This window comes from Lactuca saligna, chromosome 3 (genome assembly GCF_052625555.1).
Source record: "Lactuca saligna cultivar CGN05327 chromosome 3, ASM5262555v1, whole genome shotgun sequence".
Classification (NCBI taxonomy): domain Eukaryota; kingdom Viridiplantae; phylum Streptophyta; class Magnoliopsida; order Asterales; family Asteraceae; genus Lactuca; species Lactuca saligna.
In genome coordinates this window covers 24855816-24873911 of record NC_136419.1, presented here as the reverse complement: position 1 = coordinate 24873911, position 18096 = coordinate 24855816, and the positions used below count along the sequence as shown (strand labels likewise).

At 34.3% G+C, this 18096-nt stretch overlaps 1 protein-coding gene and 1 long non-coding RNA gene across 7 annotated transcripts; both read right to left on the bottom strand.

Moving 5' to 3' along the window:
• Nucleotides 1-5074: 5074 nt before the first annotated feature.
• Nucleotides 5075-8455, bottom strand: LOC145034828 (uncharacterized). 6 transcript variants are annotated; one of them, XR_013678248.1, is made up of 3 exons: nt 6988-8429; nt 6470-6796; nt 5075-5265 (listed from the first exon to the last, which is right to left on the bottom strand). It is a non-coding gene; the product is annotated as an uncharacterized LOC145034828 (long non-coding RNA). The 6 variants fall into 6 exon arrangements; XR_013678247.1 differs by having other exon boundaries at nt 5075-5262; XR_013678245.1 differs by lacking the exon at nt 5075-5265 and having other exon boundaries at nt 5359-6796; nt 6988-7039; nt 7125-8429.
• A 5943-nt stretch (nt 8456-14398) lies between these two features.
• On the bottom strand, nt 14399-17086 carry LOC145034827 (F-box/LRR-repeat protein 25-like). Its single transcript, XM_078983359.1, has 3 exons — nt 16976-17086; nt 14898-15878; nt 14399-14640 (listed from the first exon to the last, which is right to left on the bottom strand). Exons 2-3 carry the CDS (start codon nt 15840-15842, stop codon nt 14467-14469), a joined length of 1119 nt encoding a protein of 372 aa, XP_078839485.1. The 5' UTR covers nt 15843-15878; nt 16976-17086; the 3' UTR covers nt 14399-14466.
• Nucleotides 17087-18096: the final 1010 nt, after the last annotated feature.

Sequence of the window (18096 nt, the reverse complement as noted above, 5' to 3'; positions counted from 1 at the left end):
AACATTGGTTCTCGATTGTGCGTCAGGTTCATGATTCTCTCACATGGGAGCAATTTCAGGATGAATTACTTCAGCATTTCCGCGGCTTGGAGATCCAAAATCAGTATGAACAACTTGCTTCGATTTACCAGTCGTCCTCCATCAACGATTATATCGACGATTTTGAATATCTGATGTCCCTACTTCCTAAGATGCCTGAGATGCAAGTTATGGGGTATTTCATTGCCGGATTACAAGATGAAGTACGCTGTGGGTTCGATTACAACAACCACAATCTCGTCTAGATGCGATGTATTCAACAAAAGACGTCGAAGAGATTCTTTAACTGAGTACTGGTAATATCTCCCAAACCCGTTTTCGTTATCGTGCCGCTTTTGGATTGGGTTCGGATTTTGGGTAGACATGAAGTCCATTCGTGGGAATCGGGTGGACCCAAAAGGGTTTTCTAGCCCTAAGTCCAATGAGCGTTTGACTTCCCAGCGTATTGAAGGTACCCGTTCTTTTCTTCCTCCTCGTTCCTCTGGTCCATCCTCACACGATCATCCATCTACTCCACCTCGTGATCGTGGTGTTCGTTCATTAACCCGTACCGAGTGGGATGAACGTCGGAAAAAGGTCTCTGTTTCCGATGTGGTCAACAATTTGGACCGGCCCACAAATGTCCTGATGGGAAGCTACGTGTACTCATCCTGGGTGATGATGAAGCTGATGAAAGAAGTCATTACATGTATACAGAGACACCTCCTCCGGAAGATACTCTGATTTTGCCAAGTGAAGAAGGGCACTGTGCTGCTTTGGAATTCACTGGCACTTCTACAGAGTGTAATGGAGGTAAGACTCTGAAATTTGATGGTGAACTTTTGGGAATTCCTGTTGTGGTTTTGGTTGATAGTGGAGCAACCCATAATTTTTTGTCCTGACAATTGGTGCTTGCGTTAGGCATTTCTTCTATCCAATTTCACGACATCAACATTAAGCTGGGAGATGGACACTTGGTACGTGTAACTGAAAAGTGTGTCAATCTTGATATTTTGATGGGAGGTTGTTCTTTTGCTTTGAATCTGTTGGTTTTTGAAATTGGGAGTCCTGATATCATTTTGGGAATGGAATGGTTAAAAACCTTGGGCGAAGACACACATAGTTGGGATAAATCCTGGATGCGTTTCTCTTATCAGGGTAAAGTGGTTCAGCTGCAAGGTTTAACTCCTGGCCAACACTCTCAAGTCTCTCTACACAAATGGTAACAGGTACGACCCTCTTCCTCACATGACCCTCATGTGACCCAGGACACTTCAAGTGGGTTGGTTTGTTCGATGGCAGAAACCGGGCTCTCCTTGGTTCAGCAAGATGAGTTGCAAGTACTATTTCACAAGTTTGATGTAGTTTTTCAACCTCTCAGGGGATTGCCTCCTTCTCACCCTCATGATCACATTATCGTATTGGCCAACCTTCAAGACCCTGTGTGCGTCCGCCCTTATCGTTACCCGCATGTCCAAAAGTCAGAAATTGAACATCAAGTTCTAGAGCTTTTAGACTTAGGGTTGATTTGACCAAGTACAAGTGCTTATTCGAGCCTGGTGATTTTGGTTCGTAAGAAGGATAATACCTGGCGGATGTGTGTCGACTATAGGGCCTTGAATAAAGCAACCATTCCCGATAAGTTTCCAATTCCTGTAGTGGAAGAATTGATGGATGAGTTATTTGGACCATGTTACTTTTCCAAACTCGATCTCAAATCGGGCTATGACCAAATCATAATGCATGAAGATAGCATTTCGTACCCATGACGGACACTATGAATATTTGGTGATGCCCTTTGGCTTGATGAACACCCCTGCTACATTTCAAGCTGTGATGAATGATGTTTTCGACCCTTGTTACGACAGAAGGTGGTGATCTTTTTCGATGATATTTTGGTATACAGTGCAACATGGCAAGACCATTTGCACGATTTGGCGACTGTGTTGCAGATTTTGGAGTGTAATTACTTCGTGGTTAACCAAAAGAAATGTTCATTTGGACAAGAAGCCATTGAATACTTGGGTCACATCATTGATGGAATAGGTGTGGCGATGGATCCAACAAAAATAGATGTCGTGGTGGAGTGGCCAGTGCCTAAACAGTTGAAAGGCCTCCGGGGATTTTTAGGGTTAACGGGCTATTACCGGAAATTCGTTAAGAATTATGGCAGTATAGCATGCCCATTAACTGATTTAACAAAAAAATATGCCTTCAAATGGAATTCGGAGGCACAAATGGCATTTGAAAATTTGAAGAATGCTTTGGTCATAGCTCCTGTTCTTGCTTTACCTGATTTTTTGGTTCTTTTTGTTGTTGAATGTGATGCTTCTGGAAGGGGAATTGGGGCAGTTTTGATGCAACATAATAAGCCGGTAGCTTATTTTAGCAAGTCTCTTAGTGATCAGAATCTATCAAAATCCTCATATAAACGCGAAATTATGGCTTTGGTTCTTGCAGTTCAACATTGGAGGTCTTATTTACTGGGGACTAGATTTGTGGTGTACGCTGACCAAAAGAGTCTCAAGTTTCAATTACAACAATGTATCACATCCCCAGATCAACAAAACTGGGTTGCTAAACTCTTGGGTTACAATTTTGACATTCAATATAAATCGGGTCAAGAAAATCGGGCAGCTGATGCTCTTTCTCGACGAGCTGAAGCAGGGGAACTTAATCAACTACAATCTGCTCCTATATGGGTTCAAGGGGCACATTTGGTCAAGGAAGCACAAGAAGATAGTGACATTCAATGTCTCATGCAAGCTTGTCAAGAATCTCCCACTCGTCATCTGGGGTTTGCTGTTCGCATTGGGATCTTGTACTACAGGGACCGATTGGTAATTTCTCGTCAATCTAAGTTTATCCCAGCTCTCATCCATGAATTCCACGTGTCTTCTACCAGAGGACACTCGGGGTATTACCCTACGTATCGAAGGTTGGCTGCTAATCTTTACTGGCCCAACATGATTGGATGCATAATTAAGAACTTTGTGCGTGCTTGCAACATTTGTCAACGTTGGAAGGCTAGTTCTTTGGCTCCCAAAGGTCTATTGCAACCCTTAGACATCCCAAGGGCAACTTGGTAAGACCACTCTATGGATTTTATACTGGGTCTACCCAAGTCTAAAGGGTTTGATGCAATTCTTCTGGTAGTGGACATGCTATCTAAATATGCCAATTTCATACCTTTAAAGAATCCGTATTTTGCCAGAACTGTAGCTGAGGTTTTTGTTCGAGAGGTGGTCCGCCACCATGGAATTCCTAAGTCTATTGTGAGTGATCGTGATCCTTTGTTCCTTAGCAAATTCTGGCAGGAAATTTCCAAGTCTCAAGGTACTCAATTGAACATGAGCTCAGCATACCACCTGGAATCTGATGGGCAAACAGAGGTGATTAACAGGTGCTTGGAAGCATATCTTCAATGCTTTGCAGTGGATTAGCCACGTTTGTGGATTACATGGGTTCCATGGGCTGAGTTTTGGTACAACTCTACCTTTCATGGATCCACTGGCCTCTCTCCGTTTGAACTAGTTTATGGGCGCAAACCACCTACCGTATTCCAATATGTTCCAGGGGAAGTTCGGGTTCAGGCTGTTTCGTAGGAGTTGCAAGATCGTGATGAAGCACTTCGACAGTTGAAAGTTCATTTAGCCCAAGCTCAAAGTACTATGAAGGCCCAAGCTGACAAGAAACGCCGAGCTATTCACTTTCAAGGAGAATGGGTGTATGTCAAACTTAAACCTTATCGACAAACGTCTGGTTCCAGTAGGATACACCACAAGTTAGCTGCAAAAATTTTTGGTCCATTTCAAATACTGGAAAAAATAGGCCTGGTCGCTTACAAGCTTCAATTACCACCTACTTCTAAAGTTCACCCTGTTTTTCATGTTTCGTTACTCAAGAAAGTTGTACAAGTTCCGATGGACCCTAGTCTTCCTCTAGATTTGGAGGTAGATACGGAAGATATGGCAATTCTTGCAACAGTTCTGGCTACGCGTTCTGTGGTGGGCCTCATGATAAGGTGGAACAGTGGTTGGTACATTGGCAGGGGCAATCATTGGAGGAAGCCACTTGGGAGGATGCTATCACGATCAAAGAACAATTTCTCACTACAAGTCTTGAGGTCAAGACTTTAATTGACAGAGGGAGTAATGATACAAATAAAAGCTTAATTCCTAACAAAATGAGCACAAGGGGACCACTGATGGTGTATTTTTTATGCCTTGTATTGGCTCCTGAGCTTTATTGCTCTGTGAGAGAGGGACCACTCCCTGGACAATCTTGTGATTGATTTTGATTATGTTTTTTTTTTTTATCAATTACAATCATCTCTCCTCTTTAATTCATTCTTGTTTACATCATTCTTTTCTCTAAGTTTGTGTTCGTTCTTTATCAAGATGTTATATAAATAATATTTTATTTCTAAATACTAGACCATCTCAAAGTTGAAACCTCCATGTATAAAACCTGTGTGAACTAAAATGAGCAATTGGCGCGTTCACATCGAACCGAACAGGGACCCATTTTCATCAAGTGGACCGATTTTCGATTAAAAGTATTTGTTGCAACACACTAACATTATATGAGTCAATAGATGGATAAAAAGAAATCCTTCCCTTTTTTGTTTCCGAAGACACCGTTTTATAAAAATGAAAATCTTATTACGTTACTTCCATATTGAAATCTACTCTAATAAATGAAAGGTTTTTTTTTTTTTTTTTTTACCACATATCACACTCTCATTCAATTTGCCAAATGTCATTTTGTGGTTATTTTAAATTAATTTCTTTTCCATGTGTCATTTCATGAGTTTTTTCTATTTTAATTAATTTAACATAATACTTTAATATAATAACTAGTGTAGAGGCCCGTGCGTTGCACGGGTCAGATTTTTTTGTTGCTAATCAATTCTATTAGTGGAAATTTTTTTTGTAGTTAGTATGTTGCTATAATTTGGTAGATTTTTTAAAGTACGATGTTGTAATAAACCCCTTTTCAGAAAAATTTAACCAAATACACATGCACTCAAACAAATAAGACACAACACACAACATAGTCAAAACATCACAATCCCTTATAGCAATATACGCCAAAAACAAACTGTAGCAACACGATGAGGTCAACAAAAGCAATCACCCACCAGATACCAAGTAGGGGTAAAATGGTCAAGATAAAAAGGGGCATTGCACAGCATCCACCATCACAAGATTTTGTACTTTTTTGACCAACAATCACCCACAGCTACTAAATAGAAAACAACATAATTAATATTTTTCTTTATCTATAATAGCATGGTTCTTCTACTTATTTAACCAACAATATAAAATGAGACCATAGGAAACAACATTTACAAATCATAAATACAGATATCAAAATACAGATATCAAAATACAGAGTGTGATTCAGATCCTAGTTATGTTGGCTTCTCTCAATCTGATGTACCTTTTGTGTTGGTTTTCTTTGGATCAATCGCAATAAATACATCATCTGAAGCTTAATTTGTTTTAGAACCAAGCTTTTTTATTTTTTAATTAAGCCGCTGTACTTTAAAAACGTTTGGGTCAAGGGCTAAACTATTATCTTATAGTGGCAATACTTTGAAAAGTTGAGCAATTATAGAATTTCACTTCCAATTTTTTCAAATTACAAAATAAATTAAAAGATATACCCAAATAAGAAGTAATAACTACTTTTTTATTTGTAGGTTTTGAATCTCTTTTATGGAAGATACAGTTATGTCTACTAATGGATGTTATCAACTTTTAAAGTACATCATAAAGCCAATTGATACAAATAAAAAAATGAGATTTAATAATATCAACCATAAGGTTATTAAAGGAACATAAAAAAATGTCCGCATCTTTTCAAACGAATTAGAGGATTAATAAAATACATTCCTCTCCATATCTAAAAAATATCCTCTAGACCTGCCCTTTATCCACCCATATGAAAGCAGAGCATACAACATGATGTATAAGCTCTTAATGGTTTAAAGCTACTCTTAATGGTTTAAAGCTACCCACAAGTAGATGTTAAAATTTAAATACATGTTCAATAGAAAACTAATCGTGTAAATGATTCTCAAGTGATTCTAAGAGGATAAAATCATAGACAAACGTATTGGTGAATATGTGCAGAAAAACCTATCAAATTGACAACAAAAGAAATAGAGCTGAGAACCAACATTGTACAAAAAAACTTAGACGACTCATTCAAACCTAGACAGCCATACAATCAAAACATAAACTAAAATATTGAATCTCTTTTTTACCTTTGGTTAGTTAATTGTAACATTGGTTTGGCTAATGATGGGTCGATTTGGGTTAAAATTGTTTATTTATAAATAATAACGCGTAAAATGCACAGATAATGTTCCTATATTTGTGAACCATAGAAGTGAGTCCAACTGCATAATTTCAGAAGATCCGAATTAGATGAATTAGATTACCTAGTGCCATGATGGAGAATCTGCATAATTAATTATTCACTACTTCAGTTTGCAACAAAAATTGATGTCAGTATTTAAGTTGAGTCAAAATAAATATATTTTTTTTTTCGTGAAGCTCACCAGCATTGCATCCAACCCTATTGCACTTTTTAGCTCCATGAATTCTTTGTGGTTTCAAGTGATTCAACCCAACTAATTGAAATAATTTCAAATTCTACAATATCACTTCTACTGTAGTATTAACAGAGAAAGCATTGAATCGTTAAGTAAATTCTCCAAATCATCCATAGGCTCCCAACCCCTAATTTGCCAGAGGACGAAAGTTACCTGAAGCAGAAAAACGAAATCAATTAACCTTTAAGAATTTCTACCCAAATTCAACAACTGTTCATCCGAAAATTGAATTAGTTTTTCCAAAGCAAATGAACTCAAACCCTAGAACATAAATCATACTTGAAATCCAAGGAGCAGAATTGGGAAAATAATAAAATGCAGCAAACAAATTTTTGGGACTATACCTTTCCAACGGCTTCAAGAAACTTAAATCCCCTATCAAAAACAATTCAACAGCTACAAAAAAAATACGTTTACACTTCATCTTAAAAGAATAATAAAAAATATGGAAACGATGAGAGGAGAAGCGGGATTCATTAACCTTAGAAACCATGAGTTGAAAAGTGATATCTTCATCATGTATTATATATTTCCCCTTCCCCAATTTCTTATCTATAATTCACATAGGAACAAAACATGAACAAAAATCAGAACATGTCTTGAGGAAAACGGAAAGCCGTTGACTTATCTTTAGGATCTGAAACAATGGTGTATTCCTGGACTTCCCTTCCGACCATATTTGACCCGCTTAATATAGGAAGAATTTCGCCCCTCTCTCGCTGCATCTTTCTCACTCCTTTGTCTCTTTTAAGAAGCGATTGGCAAAACTATAGGTGTAATACCATGGAATTGGTTGGGAACCGATTGTATACCAAAACCTCAAGAAAACCTAATCACAGAACGCCTGTGAATGCTTCTCTCATGCTCTGTGTATCGAAGCAATCGATTGGTGTAACGACCAATATCAGATTATCCAAGCCGTAGACTAAAAGCCAGGGGAGAAACAAAAAGACGGTAGAAAAAATCCCACTGAAAGACATCGATTGGAGGCATATAAGTAGTGGCGGTAGAACCATTCAGAAAGAAAGAGATAGAAGAGGTGTCAGGGATTTATCAGGACTAACCTTCAAAATTGATATATGGAAGAAAATAAGAAGGTTTAGGGCTGATAATTGCAAAGGTGCAGCACCATCGCCACTCCAACCCACTACCCCCGTCCTCATCAGTAGCAACACCGCTGATGTCGCGATGCGAACAGTACCGACATCAGCCAAAAGCCATGTTGTCCTTCTCTTCCTCGTAAATGGAGGAGCCGGTTTGGAGTAAGTTGAGAAACGAAGAAGTTGGTGGTGGGTTCGTCTGCATCATCATATGGCGGTGGTTTCTTATTGGAAGACGAAGTGGTGTTTCGTATACAGAGTGGAGTTGGCGGTGGATATTGAGTCGGTGGATATCAGTGGGCGAGTTACAGTAACTTCGAATCCAGAAGCATTAAATGGAGGTTAAAAAAAGGAGCAATAGCTTCCCTCTGGAGATCGGAGGAAGTGACAGGGACTGAATTGAATGGCGATGAATGAAGGGAAAAAAGGATTCGATGAAGAAATAGAAGAGAAGTCGTGGGGTGGGAAGCACAACCGAGGAAGACGGCTTGAAAGAGTATTCAAGTATCGAGGCGTTGGTGGTGGGGAGATGTGGTAGAGTAATGTTATCGGGGAATAGAAACGGTGGAGGACACCGTGTTAGGAGTAGGAAGCAGTGGAAGCGGTGGGAAGGACGCGTATCAGGTACAATGGAAGAGGGAATGAAAAAACGACAATGCAGATAAATGTCCACTTTCAGAGTGTTGATAATTTAAGGGACTGTCAATATGACAAAGTGATGCGGCAAAAATCTATACCATTGAAAATATGAAAAGTTGTGGATTAAACCTGCCAAAACCTTTGCAGGTTTACTGTAGCTAAGGCTGGAGATTTTTAATATATAGTATAATTATATTAAATATAGTAATAAATTAATATCAATTTCATTAATTGACTTACCTTCTTATTTAAAAACTCTCAAATTAAGTTTATTTTGTGTATTTATTTGAATTTAAAAGATAAAAAATCAATTTTAATAATTCATTATTTTTCTTATTTTTTTATAAATCCAACATTCTTAAATATTTAGACATTTATATTTATTTTTTTAATTAATGTATGTAATATATGAGTCTTATACCTAGTTTGATCATAAATAGCACTATTAAAAAAACAATAACATTTTAAAACCACCAAAATGAAAGAAAAATACATGTATTTGAATCAATGATTTTGTTTCTTCTAAAGGGTTTTTTTAAGAGTATATTAATATTTTTTTTAGTATTATTGTTTTCTAAGATCGTAGATCTTATATTATTTATAACAAGATATGTTATCTAAATGATATTTTTTTGAACATTAGACTACCTTAAAGTTGAAACCTTCAGGTTTCAAACTTGTGTGAACTAGGGGTGAACAATTAGCCCGATTATATCAAACCGAACCGAACCGGACCGGACCGATTTTCATCAAGCGGGCTGGCTTTTGGATAAAAAATGGTGACTTTCATATATGTTTTTATTAAACATCAAAACATCATATTTGTCTGATCTAAAATTAAAATATCAGCCTTTCTTAATCGTTTCAAATATCAGATATGCCCAAAACAAAAAAATAGCAGTAACTAAATGTGAATACAAAACGAAAATAGTGTTATGTCGAAAACCAACAACAATAGGTCATAAGGACGTAATGTGGACAAAACCAACAAGTTAACTCGTATATTAAAATAAGTGATCGAATGTGTACAAAACGAAAACAATATTCATTATTTAAGTGGATCATAAAACTGCATCCATAGAATTTATCCATCTAGGAATGCTTTTAAGATGCAAGTTACTTATTAACTTTGTCATAAATTAGTGCAACCACATATATGTAATACTAATAAGTCGTGTTATATGTTTATCAGTCACAAATAAAACTGAAGGTTCAACCTCAAAGGAGGTCTAGCAAAAGCCGATAAGGACAAACATTCATGTTGGCATAATATTTAAAGTTAGACTCTGAAACAATAATTTGCATGGACCCAAAACTTCACTAATATTAAAAGTCAACAACACGTAATTATGATAAAAGTATCGGGTGATATAATGATGAATGTGGCACTTGGATAGTTCTCAAGGAAGAAGTTTCTAACCTCTGTAGACATTTTTACTTTATATGCACCATTATTCATGTTGGAGTCTACAATCAAGCAAGGTTATGAGGCACCATTCCATATACATTATGTTAATTCTCAGTTTCATAGAGCAACATTCTTTGATGATGTTGAGTTTTGGGGAGAAGCAAGGTTAAAATATTGTCCTTAAGGAGGAATTAATCTCGATTCCTATTATCGTGTTCAATTGTATAGATGAATCAGAGACCGAAAATGTTATTCATTCTCCTATTCAGAATACACAAACTCAACAACCTCAACTTTGGATATCTCATGTGTGGTACCACAAGTTTCATCAATTTATTATCTCCTTTTGGTTTTGAGATAAATACAATAGATGATTGTGTTTATCAAAAATTTAGTGGAGTGAATATATCTCTCTGGTGCTATATGTTGATGACATATTGCTTGCAATAAATTAAAATATTGTTAAATGAAGGACCTTGAAGTTATAGAGATATAGAAGATTCAGTATGTTTTCTACATTTGGGAATCCGATGTATGCTCAAGTATGTACATGCCAATGTATTGTAGGGATGTTGGGGCAGATATTTAAGCAACCAAGTTATGGATCATTGAAAAGCATCCAAATGCATTTTGAGATGTTTATAGAGAACAAAAGGCTACATGCTCAGATATAGGAAATCGGGTGTTCTGGAAATCATTTGTATTCGGAATCTGATTTTATTAGATGCCAAAATGGTTAGCGGTCCATATCGGGATACTTTTACATGTTAGCGTGATGACCCATTTCATGGAATAGACTTCAGTAACTTCTTCCACAATGGCAACATAATTTGTAGCATGTTATGAAGCATTAATCCATAGAATATGGCTGTGAAAATTCGTCACAAGGTTACATATTATTGGTAGAGAAAGACCACTAAAGTTGTGACAATAAGTAAATAATGTTATATTCCAACAATAGTAGAAGTTATACTAAGTCAAAGCATATTGACATCCAGTTTAAGGTTGTTAAATAAATAGTGCAAGTGGACAAATATTTATAAAGCTTATCTAGATAAACTCCATGATAGCGGATCCGCTCACGAATGAATTACATCACTAGGTCTTTCATGAGCATACTACACACATTGGTATGATATTTGGTTTTAGTGAGAGTTTTATGGTGCTTCATGTTTTGTTTAAGAACAATTATGTTTTTCTGTACAAAATTAAGAATTTGGTTAATTTCATTATTAGTTGCACTTATTTGAAGTTTGATCTTGCTTCAAGCTAAAGAGGAATTCTTTGGAAATCTATTTTGATTTTAAAACCACACATCATGTTTAATCTATGTCGTCAGTTATATATGTATATATGACCATTGATAGGTTTAGTTACGTAAATTGCAACGAATATCGCTTTGATTCTATACTATTATGATTAGTGGACGAGTTTGTTTAAGGGTACCAATAATATAATAACATTCATTAAGGTGCTTATATGGCTATATGTACATTTACATATTCGTGGTTCAGTGGGAGATTGTTAGATAATTATAGGACAATTTCATAAATATGCATAATATTATCATTAAATTTGTTTATTATGGTAAGAATATATATTGTTGATTGACTGATTTATAGGATATTCACTTACCTTTTGTGGCTTGAGTTCTCGGTTTGACTCAAGATCCTATATATCCTTATATCTCTCACATTAAGGTAGATCTTCATCTATATATACATATGATGAGGTGAAAATAAATATACATAAAATAAATACAAGAAATTCGTTTTAGGGTTTGTTGTGGGATTTAGAAAGAATCTTTTAGATCAATTTGAAAACCCATCATAGTCTCTAGATCCGAAAAACTTGATGTGATCATGTATGTAATAATCATTCTTTCATATTTAAGTTTTCTTTTAATAGATTCGAGAATAAATATCTACAGTTTATGCTTCCGCATGTTCATGTTTTGGTTATCAAATATATCCAACATCTGGTGAATAAAAAAACTTACGACAGTAACCAACTTTTATAATTATACACATGTACTCATTTTTTACATATATTTGACTAAAATACTTACAAAAGGTGTTCAAACAATACAATTATAACCAACACTCTTTTTTAAATGCCTTTAAATCACCAATTTTCACACTTCTAGGTTATTTCAATTAGTAATCAACCATAGCAATTGTTCCAAATTAGTCAATGTGACCAGCTATTGCATGTATAACATGTTACCAAGTTTTTCCTTTTTTACAATTCGACCCAAATTTTATTTTAATTTACAGATTTGTAAATTTATAAAATATCAAAATTAGAAAGACAGTGACTTCTGCAGATCTTGACGATTCTTAGAGTTTTTTCCATATCCAAACAAAGAAAGCATACGTTTAAAGTGTTTCTTATAGTCGGTTTTTAACCTAGATTCAAGTTTTGTGTTTTTTGTTATTATTAATTAAACATGGAAGTTCGAACTCTTTTTTTTTTTTTTTTTTTTTTTTTTTTTTTTTTTTTTTTTGTAAAATATTGACCTATACTAAAGTTTAAATGAAGTAACTGGGTTGGGTTTTTATATTTTTTTTGCTTTTGATCTATTTTTCTTTTAATATGATTGTGGTGATCATTTGAGATATCTAGAAAACATGGTCTTGATGGCGAGTTTTTCTATAATATTGAAACTGTTTGGGTTTTAATTTGTATAATTTGTGTTGTGGTGATAAGATGTGGACGATGGTGTAGGTTATTGGAGATGGAGTTGGTGGTGGTGGTGCATGGGTATTATGTTGATTATTCTTTAAAGTATACGAAATGGTTAAATGTTCTTCACATTATTCATGATAATGACTTGCAAAATTATTTAAAAAAAATACTATTTGTAAGTTTATGAAATAATGAAATAATTATAATAATAAATTAAAGGAAAATCTTTGGAAAAGTCATAATATTTCATCATAATTTACGAAAAAGTACCAAACTAAAATTGATTTATGAAAAAGTCCTAATTACCGGAAAAAATAACTATTTGACCTTTTTTTTTTTTTCTAATTTATTGGTTCAAATACTTAATTGGTTTCATTAAAGTCTTATTATTTTACCATAATTTTTATTAAAATCCCATTATTTTACCATAATTTGGAACTTATTCGTAAATTATGGTAAAATAATGAGACTTTATTAAAACCGGGTAAGTAATGAAACCGGTAAACACGAAAATATGGTCAAATCGTTGTTTTTACCGGTAATTGAGACTTTTTCATAAACAAATTTTAGTTTGGGATTTTTTCGTAAATTAGAGTAAAACATTGAGATTTTTTTGGAGATTTCCCTAAATTAAAAATAGTTAAACTTTAAGAGAAATCCAAGTAAGCATCATACCACCGTCACGTGGACCTATTATGCAACCAAAATACTAACCAAAGGTTAATCGATCATTAGCGTTACCGATTTACCTTTTTATTTTTGAGAAAAAAATTTAAGAGAGACCTAACAAGTAAAAACTCAAATGTTGGTTGTGTCAGAATGACATTAAACTTTTATAAAATATACAAATGAATTTGATGTATGATATAAACGATACAAATGAATTTAATGGAAGATTTGTTTTATATCAAAATCATCTCTATTAACTCTTTTTCTAAGTTTTACGACAATATAAATTTTGTTTTTGATCTTTGCTTGTCGTCCCATATGGATTATAATATGAATAATCATAATATAACATAGTCATTATACTTTTGAAAACACAAAAAAAGAAGCAAACTTTCCATTTTTCTATGGTTTTATTCAAAAGTTAACATATTACCCGTTATTCTACTCTTGCAATAAACACAAAAGGTCCTATCAATAAATGCAACCCACACAAGTCCAATGATGTACTTGGTAGGATAATTTTGAATTGCCATTCAATTTGTTTAAATTAGTTAGCCATTCAATCCAGAACCCTTTTTAGAAAGTTAGACATCAGCCTAGGACTGTAAACGAACCAAACGAACAAGAACAAGGTCTTGTTCATGTTCGTTCGTTTAAGTTAGCCGAACAACAAACGAACACGAACGGATAAACGAACGAGATTTTCTTGTTCATGTTCGTTCGTTTAACAAATTACTTTGTTCATGTTCGTTTATTTATGTTCGTGAACATGCTGAACAAACATAAACGAACAAAGATAAAAAAAAAAAAACACAATTGAACATATATGAACATAAACGAACATATAATATAGCAATATAATAAAAAATAATTGAATATAGATGAATATAAATAAACTTAAACGAACGAACATAAACGAACGTAAATGAACATCATAAACGAACGTTCACGAACATAAATGAACGAACGAGACCATTGTTCATGTTCGTTCATTTAACTAAACGAACGATAATTTTTATTCATGTTCGTTCATTTATTAAATAAACGAACATAAACGAACTTCCAGCCGAACAGTTCACGAACGGTTCGTCGAACGTTCAGTTCGTTTACAGCCCTACATCAGCCAAAAGACAAAAGTTTCATATTGCCACTAAAAACCAAAAAAAAAAAAAAAAAAAAAAAAAACAATATTATGATGCCAAAGACTACATAAAATGAACAAAGTTGCAAGTAATGAACAGTTAAAAGCTATAAACAAATATAAACTTGACACATGGAAAGTATTGTTATGAGTGTATCATTCTGATAATAGCAATCCCTCAGGGTGATTTCATGATTAAAGCGGCACTTGGAGAGTTCTCAAGCAAGAAGTTTCTAGCTTCCGTAGATATTTCTTTTCCATCCCTATTCAATCGGTAATCTATGGTCAAGCTGATTAAGTTGCTAAAAGGTGATGGATGGTGCAACAACAAATCCGGAAATGAGGAAATACACTGCAAAGAAATTACAAGAAATATATATATTAAAGATGGATAAAAGTATATATAGATTGTATACCCGCTAATGTATCAAGTATTTCGATAAATTAATATAAATTTTTGTTAGCCACCACATTAAGTCACGTTTTTTTTTTCCTTTCCATTTTGTCTTATTCCTTTTGACAATGCACCAAGGATTTCAACAATTCAAATAAGATGTCTGCGGTTTCCACACTACATGATCAATAAATACTGATATAATATCAACATACCTTAACAATGTCCACGTTAAGTGTAAGATATCTGGCACTATGGAGCTCTTGAAGAATTTTAATAGTCTTGATTGCATCTTCCTCTTTATATCGCAAATCAAAACAATTAAAAAAGATAGACACTTTGTTTAGAGAGTAAAATCCATCTTTACACAATTGCAGGGGCAAATCACCCCAGTAGTCCAAAGATGAAAGTCCTCGTGGAGCATTCAAGCACTTGAATGAGCAAAAAATTACAGTGAGTTTCTCAAGTTGAGGGGCAATCAGATTGATGTCTGCTGAACAATTGCTGCCATGGGCAAGCCTGAGACTAGAAAGTCGAGGGGTAATGATGTCAAATACTTCCACATCCTTGACAGAGAAATATTCTAAAGTGAGATCCTTTAAGTTTACACACTTGGAGAAAAGATCACTACACAATACAATCTCACTGAGACTCAGAGTTGTTAATGCTGGAAAATCCAGAGGTGCTTTAGTTGTAGTGCAAAGTTGCATATAATGGCATGTCAACGTGAAATGTTTAAGGGAGTGAGAGCTGAATAGGGAAGGATGGTAACTTTTAAGGCGGTATTTGGGACAACTAGTGATAGTTAGTTGTTGGACATTGTGAGAGAATGCATATTTTGCAATCTTTCTTACAAAAACCTGACTTGCTGCTCCAGTGAAATGTAGCTTTACAGTAGATACTTCAACTTGATGGTTGTGATGAGACAAAACATGATTCACAAATTTGGCAAACTTTGGTAAAGAAGTAAACCGCCAACTTGCGAAGTTGAGACACGGCATTGATGTCCATAGAAGCTTCCATCTCGATGACAACAAACATGTTTGAACAGCAAATTTCATGTCAAAACAAGACAGGATATTATGAATAAGCTCATCTGGTAAGCTGCTCAATCTATCTTCTTTTACCACTCGTCCAACTTTATTGCGATCAAACTCCATTCTCTGTTATCCAGTCAAGCACGTACGAATGATAGTCTGCATTTCAAAGCGTCAAATTAAAAATCAATTAACTGGATACTAAAGAAGAATACTTCTTATACATGTTGAGTCCTAATGCAACTAAATATGGAGATCGAATACATATTAGTTCACATCAGTAATAATTCAACAGGTAGTGCTCCTTATAAGGCTGGTCTTATCATTTGATGGTCTCCCTCATGGATCTCATGAACAAAATTTGATTTTCTAACCTCATCAGTTCATCATCAAATCACATCTTGAATATTTGTATCACTTATGTAGATGGATTCAGGCTGTATGCAAATTTGATAACTCTTCTAGCTAGCTGATAAGTATATGATTGTTAACATAAGTCTCATGATGAAACCATATATGCATGCTTTCTTCTATGTTCTGCTAATGAAATTAAGTATCCAAAAAGGTGACAATAATATATATATATATATATATATATATATATATATATATATATATATATATATATATATCGTACTCTGCATTTTCCCTTTCTAACAAACTGGGAACCCAATTTTACACTTACAATACGAGTGAATAAATGCCCTAAATAAGTTTTTGTGCTTAACATCATAAGAACAGACACAGAATTGTGTTTCATATACATAACTATATAAAAGAAGTGATATATGAATGATGAAATAGGAATTTTCATATGCTTAGACAAAATAAATTCCCAATTCCAAATTGATATACAAATAGTATTATTGTGAGATCACCAATTAACAGGTAAAAAATATCGACTAGCATTAAAATAATAAGAATAATGTCAAATGGGTTGCTTTAAGACTTAATAAGAACTATCTGATTATATAAATATCAAATACCCCACACATCATTGCAATTTTACTAATACATCAAACAAAAACTCTATAGAAGAAGAAAAACATCTTCTCCTGATAGTATACAGTCTTTTGCTTATTTGCTATTCTCTTGATTTATCAAGGTTTAATCAACTGAAAAACGATAATGATTTAAGTAAAATCATCACGAAGTATGAAACTTGAATGCCCTGATTTCTAAATTGTGCAGTTAGCAAATGGAAGTTGATAAATCAATGCGTGTATGATCGAAACCTGGGTTTGAGAGAGACGTACCTCTTAACCTTCCAAGAAATCACAAGGCCAATACCCTGAAACCCTAACACCAAAATCCTCGTTTACTCTGTTTAAGCTCTCTAGGGTAAACTACATAGTTGTGTGGTTTGGGGTAACGTATATATATGGTCCTTACATTTTTAATATATATGGTCCTTACATTTTTAACTGGATTTATATTTTTAATTCGGACGGTACTTAAAGATTTCGTTTTGTTGAGTCATCAGTCCCTTAATCAAAATAAAAAGACAAATTTACAATTAAATCCACTGTATCTTTTATAATCCGATTTGAATCAAACCCATAAAAGCCAAGAACAGATCCAAACAAGGTTTAAGGTATGCTCAGGCTTACTTTAAAACCTCTTTATAAGTTTTTCTAATGTTTAAATAAAACATAAAAAGTTCATAATGATAATACACATTTAAATTTTGCTTTTATATATTGTACACCCAATTAAAAACTCTTTACGACTACATAGGCAAGTCGTGGAAACTAATTCATAAATAGAAAGTATTGGGGAAATTCGAATTAGGGTTATTGGAAATCTGGATCACAAACATGAATCGTGTTAACATTTTTCTTGTTAGATACTTCGACCCTATATGCCTTGGGTATCACGAAATCCAAACTTTAGATAAAACCTGATGCAGCAATTCTGATTTAAGGCACAAAATCAGAACAATTGAAGAAGATGAAGTGAAAGAACGTTCTGCGTTTTTCTTATGTGTTTCAATAGCCGTTTTCACAGTTTTATCCAATCAACGGATAAGTCACAGCAGTTTCTATCTTTTAAGAATTACAAATCAGACCTTGTAATGTCTTTTCAAGAATGACAAATCAGAACAATTGAAGAAGATGAAGTGAAAGGTGCTGCCTCGAACCCCGCCCGCTCACCGGGGAGTGGGATCCCCGACTTGACACAGTAGATTATGGTTCAATACTAATAATATTTAGTAAATACAAGTGTGCACTCTCGCACCTCCTAACTTGTATTATATAACTAAAATATTATTATTCTTCAAACACTTGTTAAGTCCATTACACTAAAATATATTTGGTGATAAAATCACCAATAATCCTCCCCTATTTTAGTGTAACCTTCAATTAACAAACTTAAA